A 26,873-nucleotide genomic window follows, 5' to 3' on the forward strand; every position below is an offset into this window, starting at 1 on the left:
GGTGGGGGATGTGGGAACCTCTTATATTTTTTAAGGTAACATTTTTTGTGATCTATGTAGCTTTAAAAAAAAAGACAATTAAAAAATAAATCTGTAACAATCTGTATCACATGAAAGGGGAAAAAAAAAAAAGGAAGGAAGTGCTGACCCATGCTACACTGTGGATAAGTTTTGAGAACACGGTGCTCAGTGAGAGCAGCCAGACACGAAAGCACAAACACTGCCTGATTCTGTGTCTATGAAAGATCTAGAATAAGCAAATTCATAGACAGACTTTAGAGGTTCTCAAGGGCTGGGGGGAGAAAGAATGGGGAGTTACTGCTCAAGGCAGGCCCTTTCTGCTTTGGATGAAGAAAATGTTTTGGAAATGGATGGGGGCGATGGTAGCACGACATTGTGGAGGTAACAAACGCCACGGAAGTGCACACTGACAATGTGTCAAATGGAAAACTGTATGTTATATATATATATAGCTGCAATTTTTTAAGTGAAAAGGGAAAAAAACCTCAATCATCAAACACATCTACGCATCAAGCCCATGTTGCCCAAACCTATTTGCGTGGAGTATCTTCCTCATAAACCCGCCCTGGAAATGACTTGATGGACTCAGGGTTCTAGGAACTGGGGGGCGAAGCTGACCGGACACAATCGCTGCCTCTGCACAATCACACTAAGTTGTAAACCAACCGAACAACTGCCTGTGTAGACGTAAAACATTGACATTTTGGGAAGCGGATTTGGCTCAACAGACAGAGCATCCACCACCACATGGGAGGTCGGTTCAAACCCCGGGCCTCCTTGACCCGTGTGGAGCTGGCCCATGCGCAGTGCTGATGAGCGCAAGGAGTGCCCTGCCAGCAGGGGTGTCCCTTCGTGTAGGGGAGCCCCACGCGCAAGGAGTGCGCCCCGTGAGGAGAGCCGCCCAGAGCAAAAGAAAGTGCAGCCTGCCCAGGAATGGCGCCGCACACACAGAGAGCTGACACAGCAAGATGACACAACTAAAAGAAACAGATTCCTGGTGCCGCTGATAAGGATAGAAGCAGTCACAGAAGAACACACAGCGAATGGACACAGAGAGCAGACAACTGGGGGTGGGGAGGGGAAGGGGAAATAAATTAATTAATTAAAAATCTGGAAGAAAAAAAAAAAGACAAAGATAGATACCCTGGTAGGAAAACGAGTGAAACACAAGGAACAGGCAGTTCACAGAAGAGCAAACATGAATAGCCTATAAACATGTGAGAAGAAGCTTGGGCATTTTGAACATCAGAAAAATGCACAATCAGGGAAAAGCATAATGAAATATCACTTCACCTCCACTAAAGACGTAAAAATGTATCCAAATGTGTCCTCCCAACATGGGACATGACTCACAGGGATGAGCTCTCCTGGCTCTGAGGTATTATCACCATGAGTTAATGAGGGATGCATTTGGGAAAAGACCTTGACCAAATGAGAAATGGTAAATAAAGTTTTTAAGTCTAAGTGATTCCAAAACGAGTTGGGAGGTCATCCCAGAGGTAACGTCTATGCAGATCTCAGTCAGATTCAGAAACTGCCACAGTAAACAAAGCCTCAAACAAAAGTGCTCCTGAGGGGGAGCAGATGTGGCTCCAACGGTTGAGTGCCTGCCACCCATGGATGAGGTCCTGGGTTCAGGCCCAGATACCTCCTGAAAACAAAACAAACAAAAAAACCAACTCTTATTGAGGAGCAGATGTAGCTCAGTGGTTGAGCTCCTGCTTCCCATGTACAAGGACCTGGGTTCAATCCCCGGTACCTCTTTAAAAAAAAACGGTGCTCGAGGGCCCTAGCCAAGTTCAGTCACCATACACAAGCTACACGGCCTCACTGGGCCCTATCTTGGAATACAGGTAAATCTATTTCCCCGATAAAGCCTATAGTTAGTACTCATTTGTAAATTTCCTAATTATGATTCTTCTATTCCTTTTATCTGAACCTACAATTTCCAATTTACCTGTTAAATATATTTCTCAGAGACAAAGTCTTTGGATTGTTCCTATGTCGACTGAGGCCCGAGTCCCAGCAGAGTTGTGGCACAACTCCGACTCCCCAGTTCACCAGGCTTGCCCTGGACAACTAACAAAACGACAGGATGGACCAGCTCCACCCCCGAAAAAGGAGTATCTTCAACTATAAGCAAAACAGCTCCAATCCTCTGCTCCACAACACCTACGTCCCTCCTCAGTTCCACAGAAGTCAGAGCAGACCCTGTCCCAAACCCCTCGAGACTGAGGAATACAGGGCAGACATCTCAGGTTTGGAATTTATGCTCCCCAATGTGACAGAGTTGGACTCAGTTGTGGTTTCCCTACACATGGCTCTTCTGCCTTTTCTATCTGAAGCTATAATTTGTACTAGAGCTGGTAGGTACACGTCCAAGAGACTTAAGTCTTTGGGCTGTCCAGTGCCAGCTGGGCCCTGAATCTCCAGAGAGTTGCAACAGCTACTCTCCAGTTCATCGGTTACCCACGATGACCAGCATGGAGGTGATGATGGACGATCACCATTCCAAGGAACAGAGAGAGTCCACAACTGCAAGCAAGAGAGTCTCATCCATCTGCCCCATGGGATCGAAGCCCCCTCTCAATCAGAGATGGAGTGGGCATCACCATCCCAGAATCCTCAGGATTGGGGAATGAACTATGGACTAAAGTAGACTTCCTGGTATTCTACTACAGACTTATTGTTTTTCTAGGAACAGAAGAACTTCTATCATTGACATGGAGGCAGGGGCCACTGGAGGTTCTGAGGGGTGAAAGAAGGAAAAACAGGTGTAATGTGGGGCATTCTTAGGACTTGGAACTGTTCTGAATGACATTGCAACCACAGATACAGGCCATTATATATCTTGCCATAACCTACAAAATTGTGCAGGAGATAAGCTACAATGTAAACTATCACTCATGCTTAGTGGCAGGGCTCCAAAACGTGCTCGTCAATTTTAACGAACGTGCCACACTAATGAAGGATGTCGTTAATGTGGGAAAATGCGGGAGGGGTAGGGAGCGGGGCATGTGGGAATCCCCTATGTTTTTTATGTAACATTTATGTAATCTATCTTTTTTTTTTAATTAAAAAAGATTAAGGAATGAACAAAAATGGGGGGTAAGTGTAACCATGGACCAAAGCAGATTTATTATTATTGTATTATCTTATGTTTATTGAGTAACTTATAACATTGATATAAATAATAAATTTTTTATATTAAAAAGATTATCCAAATGTGGGTAAGGAAGAGTGGGAACTCTTATCCACTACTGCTGGGAGCAAAAGATGGTGCATCCACTTTGAAAGAGGACGGCATTAACTGTTAAAAGGAAACACATACATATCCCTGCTCTGGCATTTCCACTTCCAGGTATATACTCAAGAGCAACCCTTGTGCACATGCTGCCTGAGACATGGGAAAGAAGATTCCAGAATGCTCACAGGGAAGTGGAACCTCAAGTGATTGAGCTCCCACCTACCAAATGGGAGATCTGGGGTTCATTTCCCAGTGCCTCCTGGAAAAGATGAGTAAGACAGCAAGCTAGTACAAAGGGTAGGTGCGGCGAGCTGACACAGCAAGATGATGCAACAAGGAGACACAAAGAGGAAACACAATGAGAGACACAACAAAGCAGAGAGCTGAGGTGGCTCAAGCGATTGAGCACCTCTTCCACATGGGAAGTCCCAGGTTCAGTTCCCAGTGCCTCCTAAGGAGAAGATGAGCAGACAGCAATGGACACAGAAAGCAGACAGGGAGTGCAAACAAAAGAGGTGGAGGGGGGGATAAAAAAATAAAATAAATCTTAAAAAAAAAAAAAAAAAGGATGTCCACAGCAGTGGTGTTTGCAAGAAAACCAAACCAGAAACCACCCAAATGTCCATCCATAGGAGAATGAATACGTATCGTATCAATTTTGGAATACTATAGAGCTGAAAATGAAGAAATATACAAAAACATGGATGCATCTCCCAGCCATAATGACACAGGTTGTAGCATGATTCCATTTGTATAAAGTTCATAAACAGACAACATTAATTAATTCTTTACATTGTAAAACTGTAAGGAAAAGGGCAGGGAAAGATCAGTAGGAAATTTGGGATAGAGATTACATCTTTCGGGAGAGGGTGAAATATGGGATAAAGGTAGGACATACGGAGGACTTCTAAGATCCTAAGAAGATTCTATTTCATAAAGTGTGTGGTTGGTCCACATTTAGTGTTATTCTTGAAATTCTACAGATAGATTTTATGTATTATTTTATAGGCATGATGTGTTTCACAACAAAACACCAAGGTCAGGTAGGGTTTATTGTAAGACTGCAAAACTTGTTCATCATTCAAAATTTCTCAATGTGAGTTATGCATTTGGTGAAAGGAGTGAAAAACCATACGCTCTCAAGACAGAAGTTGATGAAATATCTGTTTCTGAAGAAAAGCCCTTGGTAATAAGAAATGGAATATAGTTCTTTACCTTGGTAAAGGATACCTATCACAAAGCCACCACAAATACTGTTCTTAATAACAAAGCCATTGGAGATACAGCCGTTAAGTCAAGAGCAAGACATGGATGTCTGCTTTCACCGCTACTATTCAACGTTGATCTGAAGGCTCCTAGCCAATGCAATAAGTTAAGATAAAGAAATGAGAGGATAAAGGTCGGAAACAAACAGTACTGCCATTTTGCAAATAGTATGACTCCCTAGACTATCCAATCACCTGAAAAACGATTACAAATAAAAAAGTTTCATAAAGGCACTAGATAAAATACTTAAAATCAACAGCATTCCTGGACTCTAGCAATATCCAAATAGAAAGTTCAATAGACAAAGACACCGAGGGTCTAGCTGGAGGCCAAAATGTATGTGTGCGGCGAGTCCAACTTCTAGTGGAAAAAGCCATTGAATGATAGTAAAAATCTGAGCCCCAAGTGCGCCCTGCTTGACCGTTTCGCAAACCGGAGGTACCTGCCATTCTTCACAAGGCGAGGTTCTGTTTATCACCGGGCAGTATCACGAGTTGAGACATCTGGGCCCTCGAGCTGTTTCCTTCTTCCACAAAGACAATAAGCTGATGACCTACCTGGAAGCCTTGGTGTGCCCCGCTCCCAGCCCTCGTCACCACCCGGGTCCAGCCAGGGTGGCGGCAGTGGCGAGAGGCTGGAAGGCAGACAGCTTCCCCCGGCCAGCAAGCCTCCTTCCCACTCAACCTTCCAGAACCTTCCATCCCAGCCACCCCTTGTGACATCACTGGCTGTCCCTGCCTCCTACCCCACCCCCCTCCCTGAAGGAAACAGCTTCCGAGACAGGGGAATCGTGGCTCCCTTCCGTTCATGCGTGCACGGACTCCACATGTGTTCAAGACATTTCTACGGTGCCAGAACCATCTTCCCAGGCATTGCGCTAGATGCTGGGGACGCAAAGACAGGTAAAAACAGATGAGTTCCGTTTGGGGAGACACGAGGGAAACCTAGATCCGTGCAAACAAACAAATGCAAACTGACAACTGTGAGAAAAGGTCCAACTTGTGTTAAAAGGACTGAATTAGGGGGGAGGGAAGGTGGCTCAAGCAATTGGACGCCTCCCTCCCACATGGGAGGCTGGGTTCCGTTCCTGGTGCCTCCTAAAGAAGAGCGGATGCCACAACCAGCAAGACATCGCAACGAGCAGTTGCCACAACCAGCAGATGCTGCAACAGCAGGGAGGAGAAGTGGCTCATGTGGTTGGGCACTCGCCTCCCACACGGGAGGTCCCAGGTTCGGTTCCTGGTGCCTCCTAAAGAAGATGAGCAAACAACAAGCAGACAGAGAAGGGAGCCATCTCAATAAAAAATAAAAATAAGAAGGGCTGAATTAGGGATCTGGCAGGGAGGTTGGAAAAGCTTCCTATGCTGAGATCTAGTGGATGGGTGGATATTCTGCTACCACCCCCACCGCTTTCTAAGACGCTGCCCTGTTTCACATTGACAACCCTTCTCTGGTTTTCCTTTTCAATTCCACATTTCTCTTTCCTCCCTTCTCTGTATATTGTGCTCCCTGCTATATCCCCAGTGCCTAAAACAGTGCCTGGCACACAGTAGGTGCTCAATAAATGAATATTAGTGAATGGTTCTGCTCTTCAGAGAAAAGGGCAGGGAGTGCTCAATTGTTTCTGGGGCCTTCTGGGTGTTCCACACCCACAGAGGACAAGTTTTCACCCCACAAAGCCCTTGAGGCTGCTGTGACTGGGAGAGTAGTGTACCCCAATATCCACTGTGCCCTTCTTCCCTGGCCTCTCCCCTAAAGACTACATCTCCCAGCCTCCCTTGTGGCTAGGTGAGGCCAGGTGATTAATCCTGACCAATGGGATGTGGACTACTACTGGGTCACACTCTAAAAGGATGAAGGGGTGTGCGCTCCCTTTCCCTGAACAGACAGACACCAGAGAAAACGAGCCTGAGTTCCTAGTGATTGTTGAACCATTTTGTTAGTCCTGGACAGTTACATGCAAGTTACATGCACACTTGCACACTCACATACAGCCACATTCAGACACACACGTGCACTTGCATGCATGCACCACACCTGCTCCCACACTCACATCCATTCACACAAACACCCCTTCATACAGACACAAAACTGCACAGATGGGCCCTCACACACCCTCTAATGCAAACGCCTTCATCCAAACACACAAACACACATGCTCACGCAAATGCATGCATATGCTCATCCCAAACTCAGGCCCTTTCACTCAAACACGCCTTCATACAGACACAAAATTGCCCAACATTCACATCTACTCCCATACACATATGCACTCACACTCACACACAACACTCAATCCATATACACCATCGTGCAAATACAAAATTATGTAGACACTCACATGCTCATATGTATAGACAAACACTCATACAGACACAATTACATACACATTTACACGCTCATAAGGCTCTTCACACGCTCATTTGTACACACATTCTCAACCTCATGCAGACACTCACAACCCTCTTGCAGCTATACAATTACATACACTCATTTAGGCACATTCTCACACATGCACATGTACACACTCATTACACCCACACTCATTTACACACACTCATGTAGAATCTCACATGCTCATTTGTATACACTTACAGTCCTGCAAACACACTCATTCAGATAAACAATTACATACACACACACATTCCCACATGCTCGTATGTATACACATTCACACTCTCACCCTCGTGCAGATACACACACACTCACGCAGACACAATTACACACTCATTTACAGACTCACATGCTCATTTGTATGCACACTCAGCCTCACGCAGGCACACTCTCACGCCCTCATGCCAACACAATTACATACGCACGCTCATTTAGACACACTCTTACACACTCGTACTCATACACACTCACCCTCGTGCCAACACACACACACTCACACAAGTCTCTCACCACCGAAAGTCAAGCCGCACAGGAAAAACTTCTCCAGAGAGATCCCGATGAGGGGCAGCGAGGCGGCGCTGGCCGCGGCCGGGGGGGGCGGGAGCGCGGTGGGTGCCCGGCGCCCCTCCGGGGTGGACAACGAGCTCGGCCCCTCGAGGGCCAGGGACCCCCTTCCCGGGCAGCACAGCCCCTTCGCCCGCGAAGCTTCCCCGGCTCAGCCAGCCCGCTGCGGGGCCCGCCTCCGGCTCAGCTTCCCTCCCTCCGGGCCCCATTTCCAGCCCTTGCACCAGCCCAAGTCCAGCTCAACCTTGCACCAGCTCCGCTCCACCCCACCCGCCTCCCCAGGCCCCGCGGTCAAGGGCGGCAAGGAGCAGTAATGAACTCGTGCCAAGGGAATCCCGCCATTCCTGCCCCAGGCAGAAGAGCCACAAGGACTCGACACCCCAAACCCGCGCCTATGACTGCGAGCCTCGGCCCATCGCTCCTTCCAGAAGCTCTTCCTACACAGGTCAGAGGCTCTCGGAACGGCCGGGCACCCCCTCCTCCAGGCAGCGGGCCAGGGTTGACTGGCTTATCACTCACGATTTGTTGGAGACAGACTCTTGCCCCCTTAAAGACAAGTTCAAACCACATGTGAAGTATGAATATGAGTAATATCGTCTATTTAAGACTGTTTTTCTTTGAAACTGAACAAATGTATGTTTGTTAATATCAGGCACAAATACAACCAAAGCAAACCATGGACAGGCGTATATAGCAATATATTAATAATCTTCCACTAAGGGTAAAAAAAAAAAAAAAAAGAAAATATACTAAGGAAAGAAACTAGAGCAAGGCATTACATACTGATTTCATCTATACCAGGGGCCCAGGAGCTTGAGATGAAATTCACAATAAACACGGGGCCCTGTTGGTGCAGGTGTGATGTATTTATTGAATCATATGCAGCATGGTGTGGACTGGCAAAGGCGAAACAAAAAAGTTCAAGAACCCCCGATCAAAAAATAAATAAAATAAAGAGAAGCCCCTGATCTATACAAAATATAAATGCACCTCAATTAGAGACTCAGGCACAGAATGGTAGCTATGTACAGCAGGGGAAGAAGCATAGAAAGATTGAGAGGGGATGAGGTTTTGTCTGTTTTGTTGTTTATTATTATTATTACTGGAATAATGGAAAGGCTCTCATAACGGGCAAATTGACGAATGCAGTGACGGGATTATACCAAATATCGTTGCTTGGACGCTTGGGACGGATGGCTTGCTTTATTAACAGGTATCCATAAAACTGATCTGCTTAAAAAAAAAAAGACGAGTTCACGTTCCAACCCCTCGTCCTCTGTCTACACACCCTCTCCACCTCCTGCAGGCACGAGAGTCCACGACAGGACTGCCGGCCGTCGTCTGGAAAAAGCACGGCTTGTGGAGACCTTGATGTCAAACTCCTAGCCCCCGAAACCCTGAGCCAGTAAATTCCTGTCGACTGAGCCAGCCAGTCTGGGGGCTTTCGTTACGGCATTCCTGGCAAACTGAGGCACGCTCTCCGTGACAAAAGGCCCGGCACAGGGAGTCGCCCAGAGGCAGCTGTTACAGAAAGGAAAGCACCGACTTGGCAAATTCCACGCACCCCCAGCAGACTCCAGAATGCTCCCCGCTCCCGCCAGAGCCAAGGGCTGCCCCAAGGGACCCGGGGTCCCCGCATTGGACGTGGAGGCGGGGCGGCTCACCTGGCAGCCTGGGTCACCTGGCCATCCTCCGAGACGGGCTCACCGGGCAGGGGGGCACTGGACCCCAAGTTCTCCGGGCTGGCTCCAGATTCCGCGGTTACACCGTCCCCAGCTGCCTCCTGAGACATCCTGGCTAAGGGACGAGAGGAGCGAGAGTTACCGGTCAACCTCCTATTTACCCCCTTGGCCAACTTACCCACGACGGGGAAGAGGGTCCCTGCCTAGCGGGGTGGCGGGGGTGCTCTCCAAGTGGCCAAGGGCTGAGCACTGGCGAGTGCTTATTACCAAACCTGTTGATGCTGGTTGTCACTCGAATAACATAATTTCAATTAACTATTACATCACAATGGAACATGACGGCCAGATAATCATTTTCTTTCCTTTTTAAAGATTTATTTATTTCTCCCCACCCCCACCCCCATTCCCCCGTGGTCCGCTCTGTGTCCATTCGCTGTGTGTTCTTCTGTGTCTGCTTGTCTTCTCCTTAGGTGGCTCTGGAAACCGATCCTGGGACCTTCCGGAGCGGGAGAGCCGATTACTCATTTGAGCCACCTCAGCTCCCTGTTTTGCTACGTCTTCTTTCCTTGTTGCGTCATCTTGCTGCGCCAGCTTCTCAGCGTTGGCCAGCACTCCTGCGCGGGGCGGCTTTCCTGCACTGGGTGGCATTCCCACGCAGGGCGGCATTCCAGCACAGGCCGGGACTCCGCGTGGGCCAGCTTGCCCTCACCAGGGGCCCTGGGCATCGAACCCTGGACCTCCTGTGTGGTAGGCGGGAGCCCAATCAGTTGAGCCACATTCAGTTTCCCCAAATGATCATTTTCTCCCACGGAACTGCACAACCCAGAGAGCCCTAAGTTTAAACCAGGGACTGGAGTACACAGGACAGGAATAAAAACATGCTTGCAGGAAGGATATGGGAATCCTGTGCTTTATGCCTGATGCTGCTGTAAGCTCACAGCTTCTCTAATTTAAAAAAAATTTAATTTAAATGTTAAAAAAATCACTGTTTCTAAGACAAACGGAGAATTGCCAATCAAAACTGCTGATAAATTAGGCATGGGCAAGACAACCACAGAGGCTTGGGGAAAAGCTGGTAATCTGCAGTTGCTAGCCTTCATTTAAATTAATTAAAATGGGGCGGCGGACTTGGCCCAGTGGTTAGGGCGTCCGTCTACCACATGGGAGGTCCACAGTTCAAACCCCGGGCCTCCTTGACCCATGTGGAGCTGGCCCATGCGCAGTGCTGATGTGCGCAAGGAGTACCCTGCCACGCAGGGGTGTCCCCCGTGTAGGGGAGCCCCATGCGCAAGGAGTGCGCCCCGTAAGGAGAGCCGCCCAGCGCGAAAGAAAGTGCAGCCTGCCCAGGAATGGCGCCGGAGAGCTGACACAGCAAGATGACACAGCAAAAAGAAAAACAGATTCCCGTGCCGCTGACAACAACAGAAGCAGACAAAGAAGACACAGCAAATAGACACAGAGAACAGACAACCGGGGTGCGGGGGGGAAGGGGAGAGAAATAAATAAATAAATCTTTAAAAAAAATAAATTAAAAGAAATAAAATGTATTTTGTCTAAAATAAATTTGTGATAAATGCACAGTGTTGTGATTACACTATAAGCCAGATTATAACAAATAAATTTTAAAAATAATAAAATAAATAAGTTTTTTTTAAGATTTATTTTTTATTTATTTCTCTCCCCTTCCCCCGCCCCCTCCAGTTGTCTGCTCTCTGTGTCCATTCGCTGTGTGTTCTTCTGTGACCGCTTCTATCCTTATCGGTGGCACCGGGAATCTGTATCTTTTTTTGCATCATCTTGTTGTGTTGCGTCATCTTGTGTCAGCTCTCCGTGTGTGGGGCGCCATTCCTGGGCAGGCTGCACTTTCTTTCACACTGGGTGGCTCTCCTTACGGGGCGCACTCCTTGCGCGTGGGGCTCCCCTATGCGGGGGACACCCCTGCATGGCAGGGCACTCCTTGTGCGCATCAGCACTGCGCGTGGGCCAGCTCCACACGGGTCAAGGAGGCCCGGGGTTTGAACCGCGGACCTCCCATGTGGTAGGCGGACGCCCTAACCACTGGGCCAAGTCCATTTCCCTAAATAAGATTTAAAAGTCAGTTCCTCACTGCACTAACCACATTTCCATGGCTCAACCCCCTCAGGTGGCAGGTGGCCAGTGTATTGGACAACACAGATAGGAAACATTTCAATCATCACAGAAAGGTCTATTGGGCAATGTTGTCCTTAGAATGTTCTACAATTAGGGAAACGGACTTTGGCCCAGTGGTTAGGGCGTCCGTCTACCATATGGGAGGTCCACGGTTCAAACCCCGGGCCTCCTTGACCCGTGTGGAGCTGGCCATGCGCAGTGCTGATGCGCGCAAGGAGTGCCGTGCCACGCAAGGGTGTCCCCCGCGTGGGGGAGCCCCACGCGCAAGGAGTGCGCCCGTGAGGAAAGCCGCCCAGCGTGAAAAGAAAGAGCAGCCTGCCCAGGAATGGCGCCGCCCACACTTCCCGTGCCGCTGACGACAACAGAAGCGGACAAAGAAACAAGACGCAGCAAACAGACACCAAAAACAGACAACCAGGGGAGGGGGGGAAATTAAATAAATAAATAAATCTTTAAAAAAAAAAAAAAAAAAAGAATGTTCTACAATTATTGAGTATATTCAGCTCTTACTACACTCTTTTATGATAAAAGGCAATTGATTTTCATCAGGAACATTAAAAGATCTAATAGTATTTTGACTATTAAAAACTGGAGAAGGCTGGTTAACAAGCTTCAATGACTTTGTCATGTAAACAATTTTTTAGAAAGGGGGAGAGCCGATGTTGCTCAGTGATTGAGCACCTGCCTCCCAAGTTCAAGGCCCCGGGTTCAATCCCCTTTTCCTCCTAAAAAGAAAAAAAAGAAGAATTTCAATGCCCCTCTTCTTTTGTTATACCATCTTGTTTCAGAAAAGGATTCACGCTTCTCCAGATCCCTAATTCTCCGTGGCACTCTACGCCCGGATACCTAAATTATAGACCTCTGTCAATATTGACTTCCTTGTGACAGTTTCAAGCAGTTGCTGAAAATCTAATATTTTTTTTTTTTTTTTTTGGCACGCTCTTCATCCCACCAGTAGTCCAGGACTGCCACAACTTTTCAGGATGAACCCGGCAAGAACTTTTTGAACATCTACTCAGAATTTGGGGCTAGAGAGGGGCTCCTTCCACTTTAAAGAAACTGGAACCAGAAAATGTAGGTGGTGCTGGTTTCCCCCAGAGAACTAAAGAGCTTTCCCATCCACAGACCCGGCTCCAAAGAGAAGGGTTTCCTTTTGCAACCGAAGGTCAGCAGAAGATTTACAGCTTACATCAAAACAAAGAAATTTAAACGAATCTTTGCTTTAAATGACTTTTTTTCCCCCAACGAACAGTCAGATCCTGAAGCGCTCACACCCAAAGGTCTTTCCTGGCACCAAGCCCCCTCCAACCAGGTCCCCTGTTCACCGTGTCCCTGACATTTATCCTTCTGTCCCCACCCCCCCCCCAACCTTCACACCAGTGAGCAGCATTCATTACCTAGAAGAATAAGTCAGAAGCACAGACGAAAATCTGTGACTGAACGAAAGAATTGGAGACCTGGGGTTCAAAACTGGATGCCCACCCTTAAGCACTGCTGGTGCAGCCGCTCTGGAAATGGGGGGGACGGTTGCTCCAATCTTCAAACAAACAATTGACCCAGTAATTCCCCTCCTACCTGCATACACCCAAGATAAGTGAAAATACACGTCCATTTCAAAGATGGGAAAACAGAGAGGTTAGGTAACTTGCCCAGGGCTGCACAGCCGGTCAGAGTCTGAGCGGTTTCTGGGGACGACATCAGATGACTGGTTGACTCTGAGGTTCTATTTTGGGTCTGGTTCACCTTTGGTCTGTATCCTCCGGATAATTAACTGGGACCTGGCCCTGTAGTTGCCCAACTGCCCCCTCCGCCCCCATCTTTCCCCGTCCCTGCCTTGTCATAGCCAGTCTTTAGTTTAAACGTGGACATTTTGTTCCTTGTGGATTTTTTTTTTTTTGGCATTCGAACTATCGCACTGAAAACTTACTTATCTTGATGACTGAGGTTTTTTGGAGTGTACCCGAGGCGAGCACCTCCCTGGCCTCCATCCTGCCTTTTTTTTTTTAAAGATACATTTATTTATTTATTTCTCTCCCCTTCCCCACCCCGGTTGTCTGCTCTCTGTGTCTATTTGCTGCGTCGTCTTTGTCCGCTTCTGTTGTTGTCAGTGGCACGGGACGGGAATCTGTGTTTCTTTTTGGTGCATCATCCTGCTGTGTCAGCTCTCTGCACTTTTTTCACACAGGATGGCTCTCCTTGCAGGGTGCACATCTTGTGCTTTCCTTGCAGGGTGCACATCTTGCAAATGGGGCTCCCCTACGCGGGGGACACACCTGCGTGGCAGGGCACTCCATGCGTGCATCAGCACTGTGCATGGGCCAGCTCCACGCGGGTCAAGGAGGCCTGGGGTTTGAACCGCGGACCTCCCATATGGTAGGCGGGCGCCCTAACCACTGGGCCAAGTCCACCGCCCCATCCATCCTGCTTTTCATTTACCCAAGTCATAGCTGTGGCCGATCATTCTGGAGACCCAAGCAGACTCTTCCATCTGTTGATATATGGTGGCCATGACCTGGACAGCACATCCACTCCCAGCCCCTTCTCCATTTCTCTCTTGAGCCAAGACTGGAAAAGCAAAATACTCTCTTTCTCGGATACCTTTCACTGACAGGTGGCTGTGTGATCCATTCTTGCCAATCCATCACAATGAGAAGTCAGCTGGGAGCTTCTAGAAAAACATCGCATCCACAGGACAAGCAAGAGAGAAGAGCTGGCTGATGCTGACCTTCCTCTCACTTCCTGCCTGGAATGCAGATGTGATGCCTAGAGCCATGGCAGCCATTTGGCAATCATGAGGCGACAAAGGGCACAAGAAGCCAGAAGTTAAGGACTTGTAAGAGGCTGACTCCTTAATAACAAAATTTGAGTGGCTGAGCCAATGCCAGCAACCATCAGACCTGTAGATTTCCTATCTGTTGAAACAAAATAAGCCCACATTTTAAAACCCATTGTCAAGCAGATTCTTATACTCAGCCAAATGCTAACTGCATGGGGCTCTGAATGACATTTCTGGGCTGACTGTAGAAGTTAACAGTTTGTCAGGCTTATGTTATCTATTCAAATGAGACCCAAAATTTCGGAAGGTAAAAGTTTTACACCTGCTCGCAACGCTCGTACATCATTGGCAGGGGTAAGCCGTGCAGCCCCTTTGAAGGCTAATTTGGTCATAACTGTCAACATTTCTAAACAGCTATCCTTTTCCCCTTCCCCTGTATTATATAAAGTTGATGTTCTGTAGGGCTTGATCCATTACTTTTTTATACTCAGACTAATTTTTTAAAAATATTATGAAAATAATACATAGGTATGGCTCTTTTTTTTAAATTCAAGAGTAAAAAGAATGGAGTGAATGCTAAGAACATTTCCCCTCACTCTTAGCCACAAGCTGTCTGCTTCTCGTAAGTTCTTCTTGTTATGCATATCAGGTATTTGTACATACATTTTCGGAAAAAAAAGACAAAACAGAAACATACTCTCCATCTTTCTGAAACTTACCCTTTTCATTTTAAGCACCACTCTGTTCGGGAGATCTTTCAATATCAACACTTCTAGATTACACTCTTTTTTTTTTTTTTTTTTTAATTAAAGTCTTTTTTTTTTTTTAAGATACATAGCTCACAAAAAAGACACTGTCTTTTTAAACAGCTCTTTTAACATGCCATTAAATGGATAGGTCATGATTTATTTTTAATCAGCCACATCTGCTCCACAATCAACTCTCCGATAGAGTATGGTCTGGAATTTTTTCCAATGTACGTGTGGATGATTTCAACTGTGCCACAATAAATGTTAACTGTGCGTACTGGCCCATTTCTAAGAGCTTGTCTGCACGATAAAGTCCTAGAAGTGGTAGGACTGGATCAAACGCTAGGGATGGCTGAGCACGCTCTCCCCAAAAGGTGCACCCGGAGGAGAACTGAGTTGCCAGCACCCACTGCTCATTAAACCTTTGTCTTCGGCTTTAAAAACGTCACGTTCCCGTCGACCCACCACTTTCATTCCTAGCACTTCCTCAAGACGTCCTCTCACGAGGGCGAAGATTTAGGGCCGTGGATCCGCATCACAGGGTGTGACAGTAGATCTTCAGACTATGGCTCTCTCTAAGGGCTGGGTGAGTAACGCTCACAGCTCATCTCGTTGTGAAAATAATGCAGTGAATTCATGTTTACTGACCCGGCGCGGCCAAGACATGAGAGCGGAAGAAACAAGTTGTCAGAGTATGTCACACAGTTGCATTTATGCATCAAATAACAAAAAACAAACAACCACTTTCCTCTAAAAAAAAAAAAGCCTGTGTAATAATGTATGACTCCATTTACGTGAAATCCAAGCGTAGACAAAACTAAACTAGAATGAGGAAGCAGAAAGTGGGGTGCCTGCAGAGTGGAGTAAGGGGAACTTCCTGGAAGGGGGCAAGTAGGAACTTTCTGGGTGTGTGTGTGGAAATGTTCTGTGCCGTGTTTTACGCCATGACCAAAAGAACCATCAAAACGCCTTAAACTCAGGGAAGCAGATGTAGCTCAAGCAATTGGGCTCCTGCCTACCACACGGGAGCTCCTTGGTTCGGTGCCTCCTGAAGACAGCGAGCTGGCATGACAGGATGACGCCACAAGAGGAAAAAATAAGGGGGGACACAACAGAGCAGAGAACAGACGTGGCACAAGAGATTAGGCGCCTCCCTCCCACATCGGAGGTCCCAGGTTCAGTCCCCAGTGCCTTCTAAAGAAACAACGAAGGTAAACAGACAGCAAGTGCAAAACAACGAGGGGGTAGGGAGAGATGAATAAAATAAAGCTTTAAAAAATTTCTCACTGGGAAGCGGACTTGGCCCAGTGGTTAGGGCGTCCATCTACCACATGGGAGGTCCGCGGTTCAAACCCCAGGCCTCCTGACCTGTGTGGAGCTGGCCCAAACACAGTGCTGATGTGTCCAAGGAGTGCTGTGCCACACAGGGGTGTCCCTCACGTAGGGGAGCCCCACGTGCAAGGAGCGCGCCCCGTAAGGAGAGCCGCCCAGCGCAAAAGAAAGTGCAGCCTGCCCAGGAATGGTGCCGCACACACGGAGAGCTAACACAGCAAGATGACGCACCAAAAAGAAACACAGATTCCCGTGCTGCTGACAACAGAAGGGGACAAAGAAGATGCAGCAAATAGACACAGAGAACAGACAACTGGGGTGGGGTGGGGGGAAGGGGAGAGAAATAAAAATAAATCTTTTAAAAAAAGAAAAATCTCTCCAAGGGAGCGGATGTGGCTCAAGCAGTTGGGCACCTGCCTCCCACATGGGAGGTCCTGAGTTTGGTTCCCAGAGCCTCTTAAAGATGAGCAGACAACGAGCAGGCAACAAAGAGACAACAAGCTGACACAATGAGCGGACAAAAAACAAGGGAACCATCTCAGACGGAAAAGAAAAAAGATGTTTCTCCCAGGGTCTCACTGCCAGAAGGCAGTGGAACTGAGTTCCCATCCCAGGCAGGCTCCATCACACAGCATCAGACTTTCTCAAGAACTTAGCAAACCCCGTTCAACTTTTTGCAACCTTCACAAGCACTTCCCGCTTCTGAGTCCCAGTGCAGGTGGCCCCCCGCCCCCACTCTCCTCCACGCACTTCCTTTACAGATGTCCCCTCCTGGCAGGGAGTTGCAAACTGTCAACTTCCTCCCTGCTCAAATATTTGTCAGGTTGGTTTTCCATCCCGGGGAGGTAAACCCAGACAGGGCTGCAGTAGGAAATTCCCACCCGGGAGGCTGCTTCCTTGGTTTCGAAACTACACCCATCCTCGTTTTGGTTTTCGATTTCAAATCGGTCACCCCATGCAGCCACCTGCTTCTGTCCACTTCCAGAAAGTTTACAGTCCAAATGCCAGGGAAAGAAAAACAACTAAAAAAAAAAAAAAACCCAAAACCAGCCAAGGCTTCCGGTCTCAAGAAAGGCCACCGGGGGAGTCTGAACATCACCTAACATTTATGGAGTGCCTACTGTATACCAGGGCCCATGAAGGTATCATCACACAGTAAACAGGGTTTTTTTTTTTTAAAGATTTATTATTTATTTATTTAATTCCCCTCCCCTCCCCCGGTTGTCTGTTTTCTGTGTGTTTTTGCTGCGTCTTGTTTCTTTGTCCGCTTCTGTTGTCAGTCAGCGGCACGGGAAGTGTGGGCGGCGCCATTCCTGGGCAGGCTGCTCCCTCCTTCGCGCTGGGTGGCTCTCCTTATGGGGTGCACTCCTTGCGCGTGGGGCTCCCCTACGCGGGGTACACCCCTGTGCGGCAGGGCACTCCTTGCGCGCATCAGCACTGCACATGGGCCAGCTCCACACGGGTCAAGGAGGCCCGGGGCTTGAACTGCGGACCTCCCATGTGGTAGACGGACGCCCTAACCACTGGGCCAAAGTCCGTTTTCCCAGTAAACAGTGTTAACACTCACTCTCTACAGTTTACAGTTCCCATGGCGGTTGCCAGGCTCAAGGGCACAAAACCTCAGAACGAGGCTACCTGATACTCTGGAGGTCTGAAGTTGGAAGTGCGTCTCCAGGGTAAGATCAGGGAGTCAGCAGGGCCTCAGGCTCTCTGGAACTCTGGGGGGAGGGCCCGTTTCCTCGCCTTTTTCTAGCTTCCAGAGGCTGCCCCGTATTTCTGGACTCGTGGCTCCTTCCTCCATCTCCAAAGCAAGCAGCATCTTCCAAATCTCTCTCTCCCTCTGGCTCTGGCCCCCCTGCCCTCCCTCTTAAAAGGGATGGCATTGGGGACCCACCCAGGTTATCTAGAATCTTCTCCCCATCTCAGATTCCCACCTGCACCATCCCTTTTGCCAGGTCACAGATTCCAGGGACTAGGAAGTGTTCCTTTTTTTCGGGGGGAGGGGGGGTATGGGGGGGTGGGAGACATTATTCTGTCTCCCAAACAACAGAATGCAAAATGCAAAGAGAACGCAACACACACACACAATGCAAACAACAGAATGCAAAATGCACATTGCGAACCATTAGCAAGTATTCTAAGTAGCTGAAACAGGATGGAAACCAAACAAGGACACAGAGCTTTCCTGAGACAGGCTCCACCCCGGAGGACTGGCTGCCCAGATAGGAACGTGGGGGTTGGGGAGGGGGGAGAAGCAGCGCCCCACCCCCACCCTGTGCAATTATTAGGTCTGAAAATAAATGGAAAAGGGACCCCTTTCAAAGGGCTCCCGTCCCAGGGATTTAGTTAGTTACCTGAGGAGGGTGACCCAAACTTTGGGAACCCCAGCTGGGGGCCCCAACCCTAACACATCTTAGAGGAGTGCCGTGGTTGTGTTTTGTGGGGTTTTTTTTTTTTTCCCTACTAAACCTGGTGTGTAATACACTTTTTTAAAAACTGAAATTGAATTTTTTATTCCAAGTGATTGGGTTGGCTAGAAAGACCACGACTAAAACTCAAGAACAATTTGCTTACTTAGGAATTAAAATTAACCGATTGACAGGAGCGCAGGGAGGAGCCTGATAATGGTTATAACCAGGGAAGCCAAAAAAAATAATCATCATCAACGCCCTCCTAATGCATAGTTGGCTATGCAGCATTTACAGCAAATCACAAAAAGAAAAGAGAGAAAGAAAAGCACACGGAAGTGACACGCTTGTTTTACACGTGGGGACTCGCTGCAGGTCCAGGGCTCTGCGGCCACGTGGAGCCAGCAGCTACCGAAAGGAACGGCGCGGCCTCGGTGCGTTCCCCGCCGCGCCTCCGCGCAGCTCCGGCTCCGCCTCGCGAGCGCTAAGGTCGGCTAAGTCTCTGCCGCACGCACGCCAGGAACGCTGCCGGGTCACAGCGGCTGAAGAATATTAGCTCTCCACGCCTGGCCCGGGCGGCACATCTTTAGCTCCATTTTACAGACGCGGAAACTGAGGCCGGGCGAGTCAATGTGATTTGACTGAGAAGCCAGGGCTGGAACTCACGTGCCAGGCGGGTGGCCCGGCGGGGGTGCCGAGTCCCGTGGAGGTCCGGGTGCCTGGAACCGCATGAACTCGGTGGAAGGGTAGCCCGCGAGCCCAAGGGGCGCAGGCGCCGCCACTGAGCGCGCTCGCCCAGCCCGCTTGAGGGTCCCCGAGGTTCCCGCCGGCCCCAGGTCACCCCCAAGTCCTTTGGCTGCACCGGGAGCGGCGACCCGAGCCAGGGGACCCGAGCGATTGGCCTTGCCCCACTCCCCCCCCCCAGTGCCCAGCGCGGTGCGCTCCGGGGCGCACGGGGAGGCGCGCGGGGAATTCCGGCTGGATCAGAGGTGGAGCTCCGCGGAGGAGCACGGAGGTCCCCAGCGAGAGAGCTGCCGACACAAAAGCTCAAAGTCTGGGTAAGGAGAAAAGCGGGGACCCGTGTCCACGCCCCAAAGCGCTGAGGCAGGAGAGGAAAGGTGGTTAAGGGGTCCCCAAACCGCCACAACCGGTGAGAGTCTCCCTCCCTCCCTCCGAAAGGGAAGGAAAGCAACAGGAGGCACCTGGGGCGCGGCCGGCACCTGGGGCCCCTCCTTACCCGGTAGCGGCTCTGCGCTCTCAGCCAGCGCGCCGGCGACAGCGACAGCAGCCCCGCGCGGGCGCCTTTAGGGCGTCACCCAGCCAACCCACGCCCAAGGCCGCTCCTCCGGAGATAGGGACTCCGCGTTCCCTCCATCGCCGCCACCCCCCCCCTCCCTCAAACTGGCACCTCCGAGGGCGCACGGCCAATCGGAGCGCGCAGCCGCGACGCGCCACCGGCCCCTGACCCCGCCCCGCCGAGTGGGGCCACTCGCGGTCATCGCCCGGGTGGCTCAGCGGGCGGGGGTGGGACGGGGCCGCCGTCAGCTCGGATCCCGCCGGGGGCCTTCGGGGCGGCTGCCTGGAGCACGCCCCGCGTTCCGGTTTTCCCCGGCTTTGCGGGTGGAGAGTCGCCAGCGCCACGTGGCGCGCCCGCAGCGCCGGGCCTCCGCCCGGAGGCCACACTTTCCCGGGGCGAGCTCGTCCGCGCCGTCGGCGGGGACTCGCCCCAAACGCCTGGAGGTTCCCGCAGCGGAAGGCTCGACGTGACCAGTCAACCGTCCACTCCACCGCCGGGAGGAGGCGCCACCCCAGCCCGGGCCGCGCCAGCCCCTTTCCCTTCTGAACGGTGTTTTAGCAATAGGAAATAATTGCACAAGGCCCGAATTTCCCAAAGTGCGAGAGTTGCAGAGATGAACAATGAATCACCCTCCCACCCCTCACCCACATCTCCTGGACCCTTTCCATTCCCCAGGGGCAGCTGAGAAGAGAAAAAGAAACGGATGTGTATGTGTATGTAAATGTAAGGTGACATTTTATTGTATTTGTTTACATTTATTACATATGCATATATTATACACATGCATACACATGCATACACATATATACCCTTTTTTAAACAAAAGGGGCGTACTATAAACATTCTGTTTATTGTTGTCTTAACATATGAGAGATATTCTATATCAAGACATTAAGAGCTTTCTCTCTAAAAGCATAGTGTTCCATCGCATGGAAATTCTACAACCTAACATCCTTGTTAACGAGCACGTTGCTTGTTTCCAGTCTCCTTCTAATGAGGCTCCCATAAATAAGGCTACCGAGACCTTACTCTGACAGTGCTGTGAGTAAATCTGCAGGAAGGATTTCCAGAAGGATCCGTGCTGGGTCAAAGTGAACAGGTCCTGGGGTTGTCCTCGAATAGGCTAGGAAAGAAAAGGGGAGCGGGAGACTAGAGAGGTCCACTCTCGGTGCAGGCCCCCTGAGCTGTAGAAATTCTAATGTTTCATCCCATGGGGTGCTTGTGGATTGTGGGGGCAGAGCTGGGCACAGGTTCCTGCGTTAGTAAACGGTAGAGGGTTAAGCATGGGGCAGGGGTCCCGAATCAGGGATGACGTGCAAAGGTATAATCACTGTCAAAAGACCAAGATTCTGAGATAGGAACAGACAGAGGAGGGGTCACTCTCACGGGGTTTCCATAGGGTATGGAAGAGGTGGGTGGAGTATTTAACTCAAGGGCGAGAAGGCAAGGGTGAGGCTGGTCCTGAAATCACCGTAAACAAAGGTAAATTCGTTCAAAGGGAGAGGCTGCGTTTTGCACAGCCGTGAACTGGCGCCGAGGCAGCTCGGGGCTACATCCAGCCAGTTCCGGTGATTTCAGCTATTAATCTTTTACAATTTTTAAATAAAGGCATCTATATGATTCTTAAACCTCGTTAGGGAGATTCAGTCCCAGACCTGAATAGTTAAGTTATTCTGGGTTTTTCTGGTACTACCCAAGGGTATCTCGGTTTTAAATTTTGCAGGTATGGCTGAAGGATTAGCCCCTCTCCCCCATGCTCCTCTCCTCAGAGGTGTCCCCATTCCTGGAACCTGTGAATTTGTTTGCTGACAGGGCAAAAGGGACTTTGCGGGCGGGGTTAGGTTAAAGATTTTGAGATGAGATCATCCGGGATTTTCTGGGTCACGAGGGTCAGTGAGAGAAGGGTCAGGAGCCAAGGAATGCATTCTAGAAGCTGAAAAAGACCAAAAACCAGAGTCTTCCCCCAGCACCTCTAGAAGGAGCTCAGCTTTCCAGCCTACTAGGCTTCCTACTTCCAGAACTGTAAGATGAATTTGTGAGTGTACTGCTGATGTTACTGTGTTGGCCTACAAATTTAACATAAAAATTTCCCGTTTAAAAAAATTTTAAGTGTGCAGTTTAGGGACATGAATGAAATGTATTTACAATGTCGCACTGCCGTCACCACCGCTGTCCGGTACTAACATTTTTCATCACCCCAAACTAACTTCATACACATTAAGCAATAGCGCCTCATTCCTCTCTCCCCACGTCTAATCTACTTTCTGCCTCTCTGAATTTGTTTATCCTAAATAGTAACCCGAGGTGAAAGGACGCACTATTTGTCCTTTTGTGTCTGACTCATTTCACACCACCTAATTGTTTTCGAGGTTTGTACCCGTGGTAGCCATGCATCAGAAGTTCAGTCCTTCTTAGGGCTAATATTCCATTGTCTGGATAGATGGTATTTTTGTTTATTCATTCACCAGTTGATGGACACTTGGGCTGCTTCCACCTTTTGGTTATTGTAAATAAACAGGTATGTAAATACCTGTTTGAATTCTTCTTTTCAATCTTTGGGGGTATATAGCTAGGCGTGGAATGGCCTGGTCCTATGATAATTCTAGGTTGAACTTTTTGAGAAACTTCCAGACCACGTCTGTTGTGAAAACACCATTAAATGTGTGGCCATTTGTTACAGCAGCAATAGAAAACATAAACAGCTGGTGCCAAATTCTCTCCAAGGGATACTGTGCCCACAGAAACACCTGCCAAGGATCTAGAGGAGCGTTCCTTTTCCTTCTGCCTGGAAAGACAAGTTTGTGCATGTTTCATCTCAATTGAGCTTTTGCAAATTTGTTAATCCAATAGGTGAAAGACATTCTTTCATTGCAGGACAACCACTTTTAGAATCTTTCTGCACTTAGTTGTAATTTTTCTGAGAATGGATTCCACTCTCTTTAAATAACAGGCTTCTCCCACCACTCATCACTACTTGCCCGGCCAAGCCCAGGCTTCCTGCTGTGATCTGGAATGGTTTCATTTTTTTTATATTCATCCACCCTCCGTCTGCCCTCCCAGGAGAGTTCTGCCACCAGTTTTTTTTTTTAGAGCCTTTGTTGACGCTTTCTAGAACATGATCCTTTCCAGCAAGGATCCACAAACTTTTTCTGTAAAGGTTCTATTAGTAAATATTTTAGGCTTCCAGTCCTACGCCTCTGTTGTGACCACTTAGCTCTGCTGTTGTACAATGAAAAGGAGCTACAGGCAATATGTAAATGAATGGATAGGACTGTGTTTCAATAAAGCTTTATTCACAAAAACAGATGGTGGGCCAGATTTGGCCCTTAGTTTGCCAGTCCCCTGGGGTTATATCTTTCTTTCCCCCTTGTTCTTTTCTGCCCCACTATTGCGAAGAGGTATTTTCTCATTGCTTTGTCAGAGTCAGCTAGTTTTCTTCAATAACCAGACACCCTCTTTAATAACAGACCGCAGCTTCCCCCCTCCATAAGATGGCTCCTTTGTCTGTCTGCTTGTTGTTTCCACTTGTTGTCTGCTTGCTGTGTCTTATTGTGTTCACTTGTTATCTCCTTGTCTTTTTTAGGAGGCACCGGGAACTGAACCTGGGACCTCCCATGTGGGAGGTGGGCACCCAACTGCTTGAGCCACATCTGCTCCCCTAGACCCCAGCTTTTATCTACCACGGCAATGGACCCAGTTAAAGATTTCATTTCCCACCTCCCTGTCTTATATGCGGCCTTGAGATTGAATTCTGCATTGTTAGGTAGAGCTTCTGGCCACCTACTTTAAGATACAGACTGTCAGTGCCATAAGCCCTTTCAGCCCCTGTATTAGTCAGCCAAAGGGGTGCTGATGCGAAGTAGAAGAAATGGGTTGGTTTTTATAACGGGTATTTATCTGCAGTAGGAGCTTACAGATACCAGGCCATAAAGCGTAAGTTCCTTCCCTCACCAAAGTCTATTTCCACGTGTTGGAGCAAGATGGCTGCCGACGGCTGCGAGGGCTCAGGCTTCCTGGGCTCCTCCCTTCCCGGGTCTTGCTTCTCTCTGGGCTCAGGTTCCTTTCTTCCTGGGGCTGGCTTCTCTTTCCTCTTGGAGCTTACTTTCCAGGACTCCAGCCTAAGGTTTCAGCATCAAACTCCAACATCAAAACTCCAATATCAACCCCCCCCCACTCTGTCCTTGCCATGCCTTTCATCTCTGAGTCCCCACCCACCAAAGGTGGGAACGCAATGCCCTCCTGGTACGAGAGGCTTACATAATTGCTTAATCAAGTAAGCCTATGAATCCAGGATAATCTAATATGCCCAGAGGAGAAGACCAGGTTACAAACATAATCCAATATTTCTTTCTGGAATTCATTAATAATATCAAACTTCTACACTCCACCCTCTGAATTCCAGGAAGACATTACAATATTTTTTAAAAAACCAAAAAACTTTAAGTCAGTTATAATGCAAGTATTAAATCATATCACAATCAATTTAAAGAAATGCAGTTTGTCTTGGGGCAAAGCCCCATCTGCTATAGATCTCTGAAACTTACAAAACAAGTCATCTGCTTCCAATACACAAACGAATAGAAAAAGGATAAACATTTTTATTATAATAAGGAGACAATGGGAGGGAAACAAGAGTCACAGTTTCTCGGCAGTTCAGTAGACCTGCAGGGCATCCTCCATTTGATTTTAGTCTGAGGATCATTCTGAAGATGATGGTTTCTTCTCCTTGGGGCCATATGGGTCCCACCCTTTCCACAGGCTTGCCCCATGGCCATTTTCTTGGTTCCACCCTCATCAAGCATCTGGGTGTCCACCAAGCTCCAGAGCTCTCCCTCCAACTCCGAGTGTTGGGGTGATCGCCTCACCTCACCCAATCTTTGGGTTAGAGTCTTAGCCCCCCTAGTACAGTGATGTGAAGACAATATGCCCCCCACCCTTTGGCAAACAGGCTCAGCCCTCTCAGGGCAACGAGTTGACCACCTGGCCTTCTCTAAGCTTTGAGGGACAGGCCCACCCCTCTCAGACCTGTGGGGTGCTGACCCTAACTGCCCTAATCCTTGGGGAATGTGCCCCACCCTCTCTGCACCCTGGGGCAGCAAAACTCTCCCAGAACAGCAGACAGGAACACCCACCCTCTTCAACTGCTGGGGCTAGCTCACCCTCTCTGTACACATGGGTGGGGCTCCTCTCATGATCCAAGGTGAGGTCCTAATTCCAGATCTCAGCTTCCACGGTTTTCCTCTGGAAGCTGTTTCCCCTTCAGTCTCTCCTTTCCATGTCCCTTTTATTCCAGGCTGACAGTGATTTTGTTCATACAGCTCTCTCAAAAACGTTGCTTTCGCATGCAAGAAGCAGGGGTCAAACCATCAGGCAGTAAGACTTTCCACAAGTCTTTCCTAGATAACTGTATCTTCAGTCCTGATTTACAAGTGTCAGGTTTAGTTAAGTCCTCCAGGGGGGCACTTTCATCTGGAAGCTTGATTTCCAGAGGCTTGGAATTTCCAGAATCAGTTTCTGTTTTCTTTGTCCCCACCAGGTCAGTCCTCAGCATCTCTCTCTCTTCTAGCACTTTGCTATAAGCTGCAAGCAGAAGCCAAGCCACATTCTCTGGGGTTACTTTGCAATTTCTCCAGCTAGATGCCCAGACTCACCATTTTCAAATTCTGCCTTCTATAAAATACCAGGAGTTAATCTTGCTAAGTTCTCTGCAACTTTAAAACATAAATGGCCTTTCCTCCAGTTTCCAATAATAGTTTCACCATTTACTTTTTTTTCAAAGATTTATTTATTTCTCTCCCCTTCCCTCCCCGCCCCCACCCCCATTGTCTGTTCTCTGTGTCCATTCGCTGCATGTTCCTTTTTTTGTCCGCCTCTGTTGTTGCCAGCAGCACGGGAATCTGTGTCTCTTTTTAGAAGAAGAAGCACGGGAATCTGTGTCTCTTTTTGTTGCATCATCTTGCTGTGTCAGCTTTCTGTGTGGGCGGCACCGTTCCTGGGCAGGCTGCACCCTCTTTCGCGTTGGGCGGCTCTCCTTATGGGGTACATCCCCTGTATGTGGGGCTCCCCTACGCGGGGGACACCCCTGTGTGGCACGGCACTCCTTGCGCGCATCAGCACTGCGCATGGGCCAGCTGCACACGGGTCAAGGAGGCCCGGGGTTTGAACCACAAACCTCCCATGTGGTAGACGGACGCCCTAACCACTGGGCCAAGTCCACTTCCCATTTACTTCTAAGGCATCATACAAAGTCTCTTCAGCATCCATCTCACAAGTATTTCCTTCTAAGGCCTTACAACAAATAACTTTAGGCTCCATATTGCTACCAACAGTCTCTGCAAAGCAATTTCGGCCTTTTCCATCAAGCATCTCACCATTCCTCCAAAAAATACCCCTCACCCATTTATAAAACCGTGCCAGCATCTCGGTAATTGCAAAAGCTCTTCCCCACTCCTTGGTACCAAATTCTGTATTAGTCAGCCAAAGGGGTGCTGATGCAAAATAGAAGAAATGGCTTGGTTTTTATAATGGGTATTTATTTGGGGTAGGAGCTTACAGATACCAGGCCATAAAGCGTAAGTTATTTCCCTCACCAAAGTCTATTTCCACGTGTTGGAGCAAGACGGCTGCTGATGTCTGCGAGGGCTCAGGCTTCCTGGGCTCCTCCCTTCCAGGGTCTTGCTTCTTCCTGGGCTCAGGGCTCCTCTCTTCCCCGGGCTGGCTTCTCTTTCCTCTCTGAGCTTACTTCCCGGGGCTCCAGCTTAAGGCTTTGGCATCAAACTCCAACATCAAAACCTTCCACTCTCCTTGCCATGCCATTTATCTGTGAGTCCTCACCCTTCGGTGGGTCGGGACTCAACGCGCTACTGACACAAGAGGCTTACATAATTCCTTAATCAAGTAAACCCATGAATCCAACATAACCTAATATGCCCAGAGGAGATCAGTTTACAAACATAATCCAATATTTCTTTCTGGAATTCATCAAT

At 48.8% G+C, this 26,873-nt stretch overlaps 1 protein-coding gene across 11 annotated transcripts in view; it reads right to left on the bottom strand.

Annotated features, from left to right (window-relative positions):
• Positions 1–19,959, bottom strand: part of LOC101442975 (long-chain-fatty-acid--CoA ligase ACSBG2-like) — a 56,456-nt gene extending 36,497 nt beyond the window's left edge. For 3 of the 11 annotated variants that reach the window (XM_058282004.2, XM_058282001.2, XM_004482238.4), the window contains exons 1-2: positions 19,828–19,959; positions 9,157–9,289 (exon numbers count right to left, since the gene is read on the bottom strand). In XM_058282004.2, the coding sequence (XP_058137987.1) occupies positions 9,157–9,284 (128 nt within the window). In that variant the 5' untranslated portion in view covers positions 9,285–9,289; positions 19,828–19,959. Of the gene's footprint in view, positions 1–4,976; positions 5,070–5,091; positions 5,116–9,156; positions 9,290–12,900; positions 12,953–12,974; positions 13,080–19,827 lie in introns of those variants that run through there. The other 8 variants (XM_004482237.5, XM_004482236.5, XM_004482235.5 and 5 more) reach the window with 5 other exon arrangements.
• Between the last annotated feature and the right edge of the window lie 6,914 nt (positions 19,960–26,873).

The sequence above is a fragment of the Dasypus novemcinctus genome, chromosome 19 (genome assembly GCF_030445035.2).
Source record: "Dasypus novemcinctus isolate mDasNov1 chromosome 19, mDasNov1.1.hap2, whole genome shotgun sequence".
NCBI lineage: Eukaryota > Metazoa > Chordata > Mammalia > Cingulata > Dasypodidae > Dasypus > Dasypus novemcinctus.